This window comes from Labeo rohita, unplaced genomic scaffold (genome assembly GCF_022985175.1).
Source record: "Labeo rohita strain BAU-BD-2019 unplaced genomic scaffold, IGBB_LRoh.1.0 scaffold_138, whole genome shotgun sequence".
In the NCBI taxonomy this organism is placed as follows: domain Eukaryota; kingdom Metazoa; phylum Chordata; class Actinopteri; order Cypriniformes; family Cyprinidae; genus Labeo; species Labeo rohita.
Window position 1 is genome coordinate 152,440 of NW_026127538.1, and position 6,000 is coordinate 158,439.

The 6,000-nt window shown below is 42.9% G+C and overlaps 1 protein-coding gene across 1 annotated transcript in view; it reads right to left on the reverse strand.

Annotated features, from left to right (window-relative positions):
* The window catches only part of LOC127158189 (ribonuclease inhibitor), a 29,592-nt gene that overhangs the window by 22,192 nt on the left and 1,400 nt on the right, over positions 1 to 6,000 (reverse strand). Inside the window, exon 2 of the mRNA XM_051101341.1 lies at positions 4,683 to 4,762. Coding sequence (XP_050957298.1) covers positions 4,683 to 4,762 — 80 coding nt within the window. The remainder of the gene's footprint in view (positions 1 to 4,682; positions 4,763 to 6,000) is intronic.

Here is a 6,000-nt window from a genome sequence, read left to right on the forward strand (position 1 = left end):
GGACGAAGTAACTTTGACCGTAACACCTCCCCCCTAAAAACAGAAGCAGTTTTGTTATTTTCCCCTTAAACTTTTAAAAGGGTAAAGAGGAAAAACTGCTTCGGAGAAGAACAAAATTAACACCGTGATAAAGCATCCGCCACCACATTTTCAGATCCCTTTTTGTGTTGAATTTTCAAATTGTATGGCTGCACCATTAGTGCCCATCGCATCAAGCGTTGGTTGTGATTGTACATTTTACTCAAAAAAACTAACGGGTTATGGTCCGTGTAGACCGTAACAGGAAACATACTGCCCCCTACATAAACATCAAAGTGTCTTAATGCCAATAAAAGTGATAACGTTTCTTTCTCAATGGTCGAATAGTTTAACTGGTGACGGTTAAACTTAACAGAGAAATAAGAAACAGGATGGAGTAACCCGTCAGCACCCTCCTGTAGAAGGACAGCTCCCCCTCCAACGGCACTAGCATCAACCTCCAATTGAAACGCACAGGATACCTCTGGAGCAGAGAGAACAGGAGCACTACAAAGAAGAGATTTGGCAGACAAAAATGCCTGGTGGCAGTCATTAGTCCAATTAAAATCAACTTTCGGACTACACAGTCTTGTCAATGGTGCAACGACACTTGAGAAATTCTTGCAAAAACAACGGTAGTATCCCACCATACCAAGGAACCTACGCAGTTCTCGCCTCGTAGTAGGGATCGGATATTCGAGGACAGCAGCGATTTTTGCGTCCAACGGTCTTACTTGACCGTTCCCCACCTGTTTCCCTAGGTAAGTAACCGAAGCTTTAGCAAATTCGCACTTTTTAAGATTCAATGTAAGGGACGCAGCGGATAAACGACGGAACACTTCATATAGAGACAGCAAATGCTCATCCCAAGTAGACGAAAAGATGACTACATCATCTAAATAAATATTACAATTCGGAACATCACCTAAAACTAAAGACATCAAGCGCTGAAATGTCGCGGGCGCGTTCCGTAAACCGAATGCCATACGCGTATATTGAAGAAATGAATCTGGTGTAACAAACGCGGATATCTCAGACGCACGCTCTGTTAATGGCACTTGCCAATAACCTTTTAAAAGATCCAATTTCGTAATATACTTTGCGGTACCAAGACTATCAATACAATCGTCGATACGCGGCAGAGGGAAAGCATCTGGTACGGTGACGGAATTAACCTTTCTAAAATCAGTGCAGAAACGAAAAGACCCATCGGCCTTTGGCACTAAAACGCAGGGGGAACTCCAAGGGCTACTGCTAGGAACCGCAAAGCCATTTTCCAGAAGATACGTCACTTCATGCTTCATTGCTTCTCTTTTACTTACTGGACAACGGTAGGCATGTTGTTTAATAGGCAATGTGCTACCGACATTAATGTCATGCGTGATAACAGAAGTACCGGGAGGAACGTCGTTGAACAGGTTAGGAAAACTCTTCAACAATTTCTGTATGTCCTGCTGCTGTTCAGTGGACAAATAAGAAAGTTGAGAGGGGAGTGTTAATAAAGCCTCAGAGTTTTTCAGACAACCGCCACTTAAGACTTCCATCGACACATTTAATCCATCATCGCTGTCCTGCGTAGGCAAAATATGAGTAAGCAATGAAACGCGCTCTCTTGCTTCAGTCGCTAAATCACATACGGAAACATTAGTAGTCTCCCCCTCATCCATTACATCACGAGATACATACCGCTTTAGCATGTTTACGTGACATAAGCGAGTTTTTCTTCGCCGTTCTGGAGTATGGATTATATAACCAGTCTCACCTACTTTACTTTGAATCACGTAGGGACCGGAAAATCGCGCCGTGAATGCCGACCCAGGAGCAGGAATTAATACCAGAACTTTCTCTCCTGGCAGGAAGTTACGCACAACTGCTTTTTGATCATAACAACGTTTCATTTTCATTTGAGAAAGAGAAAGAGCTTCTTTAGCAAAAGTGCAAGCTTTACGCGCCCGTTCGCGAATACGAGAGACTAGATCAATTACATTAGTCTTCTCGGAAGGGCTTGTACAGAGAAGTTCCTCTTTTAACATTTTCAAAGGACCGCGAACATTATGGCCAAAGACCAATTCTGAAGGGCTAAACCCCAGCGAGTCCTGTCGCGCTTCACGCACAGCAAATAACACAAAGGGAACTCCATCGTCCCATTCGTTCCCGGTCTCGATGCAGTATTTACGGAGTACAGATTTCAAAGTTTGATGCCAGCGTTCCAGAGCCCCTTGGGATTCTGGATGTTGTGCACTAGACACAACGTGAGAAACTCCTAGCGCTTTTAACGAACTGCGGAATACTCGAGACATGAAATTTGAACCTTGATCTGTTTGAACAGTTCTTGGTAACCCAAAGGTTGTGAAGAATTTCGTGAGAGCTTTCGTGACAGACTTAGCAGTTATATTCCTTAAAGGAATTGCTTCTGGAAAACGAGTGGACACGCACATAATCGTCAACAAATATTGACACCCAGACTTAGCACGAGGGAGTGGTCCCACACAATCCACCAAAACGCGTTCAAAGGGTTCTCCCACAGCAGGTATCGGACAGAGAGGGGCAGGTGGCACAACCTGATTTGGCTTTCCTCCCATCTGACAGACATGACAGGTTTTACAATACTTAGCAACATCGGTTCTTAACCCTGGCCAAAAGAAATACTGGAGCACCCGATTATAGGTTTTATTAATCCCCAGGTGTCCAGACCAAGGATGATCATGAGCCAAGTTTAATACAGACTGTCGGAATTTTGAAGGAACCACAATTTGATGTACCACATCCCACTCATCTGCCTGCTCGGTGCTCAATGTTCTACCCCATTTGCGCATTAACACGGAGTCTTTCCAATAAAAATTGTGATTACACGGCGTCAGTGAACCTTTTTCAGCACTCACACGACATTTCTCCAAAGTTGGGTCACTTTTCTGCGCATCAATCAAGGCTTTGCGTGAAATTGACACATCAGTGACAAGATTAAAACTAACAGAAGGATGAGGATTCGATGTAGCCGCATCCGCCGATTCTGGAGAAAATTCATTCCCTAGAATATCTGAAAAGATTGAATCATTAAGACAATGTTCTTGGGAATCACATTTTGCTTGGGCTCGAGTTGTCACGGCGCTACTCGAAAACACATCTGGCAAAGTTTCAACAAATGCATCAGGCTGCATTTCAGCCACAGGAAGATTCGTCACTTGTACAGCGGGCAAGACTTTACCGCCAGCAATATCATTCCCCATGATGAAATCTACTCCCTTCACAGGTAAAGAGGGACGAACTGCAACCTCAAAACACCCAGATGCCAATTCAGAAGTTACCCATACTCGATGAAGAGGAACGGTTACGTACCCCATTTCAATACCCTGTACAATAGTGCTGGTTTCGCACGCAGAGTTCTTACAAAAATCCAAAGTGCTCGCTAAAATAAAAGACTGCGATCCTCCAGTGTCACGTAAAATTCGAACAGGTTTTCTACCATTATTTCCATTAGTCAATGAAACACATCCATCGAACACAAAAGGCTGAAAACACAAATCAGGTGCAGGGATAGTAAAAGGTGAAGGTAATGTTTGTACTAAAACGGAACCTCGAGCCTGAACAGACAATGATTCTTGTCGCTCTTGTTTTCGTTTTAGACAACGACATTCTGCCTTCACATGCCCGATTTTATGACAATAGGAACACTCCTTACGCGATTTTAGAGTGGAAGGAACCCATTTGGTTTTATGATCGGAGAAACTCTCATTGTCTAACGGTACATCATTGTCACTCACACGCTTAAACACAGTCTTGTGCAACAACGTATACTCATCTGCTAACACAGCAGCTTGTTGCACAGTATTGACTTTTTGTTCGTTTAGATACAACGCAGTACGTTCAGTGACACAGTTTTTAAATTCCTCAATCAACATAAGCTCCCTCAATGAATTAAAGTCCGTAACCTTACACGCTTTTATCCAGCGATCAAACAATATGCCCTTTTCACGAACAAACTCGACGTAAGTTTGAGACGCTAACTTCTTCGTGTTACGAAAACGTTGCCGGTAATGCTCAGGAACTAACTCATACGCCCGTAAAATGGCAATTTTCACCGCCTCATATTGAACGCTCTCTTCCAGCGAAAGAGACGCACATACTTCTTGTGCCTTACCTGTCAGTTTACATTGTAACATTAAAGCCCAAACCTCATTTGGCCACTTCAGAGCGCTCGCAATACGTTCAAAAGCTTGAAAATACGCTTCAATTTCTTTTTCACGGAAAACCGGAACAAGAGCAATATTTTTGGCCACATCAAAATGAGTTAACGGAACAGTTACAGACTCGGACTCATTACCAGCCAGCACAGAATTACTAGAAGCAATACCCAAATTTGACGGTCCAACAACGATCTCAGAGCCACCATTCAAATTAGCAGAGGTTTTAAGAATCGATTGTTTAGGTGGATCACGAGCAGCTTGTAACTCCAACTGCTTCAATCGCACTTTTGTATCAGCATCAATTCGGTACATTTCGATCTGATGTTTTAAATCGTCTTGTCTTGCTTGAGCACGGTCTTGAGTCTCCAATTGTAAACGAGCTAACCGGAGCTTTAAACGCCAATCAGTACGGAACTCAGGCGATGCCTCTGAAGAAAGTGAAACAGGCTCAAATTTAGGCATGGAAAAAGGTGGACCTACCTCCCCACCAGGGACAGTAACTGGAGTAACTTGATCACCGACAGGCCCTCGTGAAGATGAACTTTCCGCAAAGTCAACAGCTAGTTCAGCTGCCGGCGTAGAAACAGCCTCCATAGCAGAAAATACTCCTTTATCAATCAAAGCAGACATTAAACAAGCTTTTATCTCAGCTTTACGTTGTGTTTTAGAAATCGAAATTTCATAGTGTTGGGCAATCAGAACTAAATCATTTTTCCGACATACCTCTAACCCCTCAACACTAGGTTGATCTATAAACTGATTTAGATCAAATGTTGCCATAATAAAACAAAACAAATGAGTAAATAATCAGTAAAAATCCACACACACTCCGGTCCTACCTACCCAGAAAACTAACTACATCTAGCTAGTCTTCAGAGGGTACCGATTGAGAGATTGCTCTCTCCCCCGGAATACCTCCAAACACAACAAACTAAAATAATAAACAAAAACAATAAACAGCAAACCGTAGTCAGAGCTGGCGCTAAGCACAGCCCTGCCGGCTTACTCTAACTAACCGGAGAATGCGTGGCCATTTGGACATGTAAGTTAATTACAACGAATTATCGGGAAACAACAATAACTAAACATTAAAACAAAGTTATTGTGATCCCGGACGAGCCCCCATTTATGTTACGAACCCCGTTTTAAAATGCTCGTAGGGAAGGGGTTAAGCAACATAACAAGGACACGTGAGACCACAGATATCAATTCAGCTTTTTATTAACAGATCTAGTCGGCTCACGTGCCACTTTCGGCAACAGGCAACATACACATTTAATCGTTAATTTAAAAAACACAACACGAAGGAATAAACATAGCAAAAACAAACAAATTAACAGATCAACCAGAAAACAAAACAACAAACAAACAGACCGCTTATCGGAGGCTGACTTGCATCAAGACGCGCACGAAGCTCGCGGGATACAGTGCTTCGTAAAAGGTAGCTGAACAGAGCTTCAAAACGAGTGCGAGTCATGCTCTCAGCCGAGCCAGGAATTCACTGTTCTGAACACACGCTGGAAACAGAGAGAGGCAACACCATCTTGATTCCCCCTCATATCCAATTCAGCGCTCACTAAACAGGCCACAGGTGTAACGGGGCGGAGCTCAACCTCGAGAAGACAGGAGATAACCAAATTAATACAAAGAAAACGTATACAAACACAAAATAAGGACGAAGTAACTTTGACAAAAAATGTTAAAATAAGAACAACTTTAAAAAGTATGTGTATCTCTGTCTGTGGGGTGCAGCTGTGGAATGGGTTGGAGCATGTGTTAAAGCAATGAATATTAAACA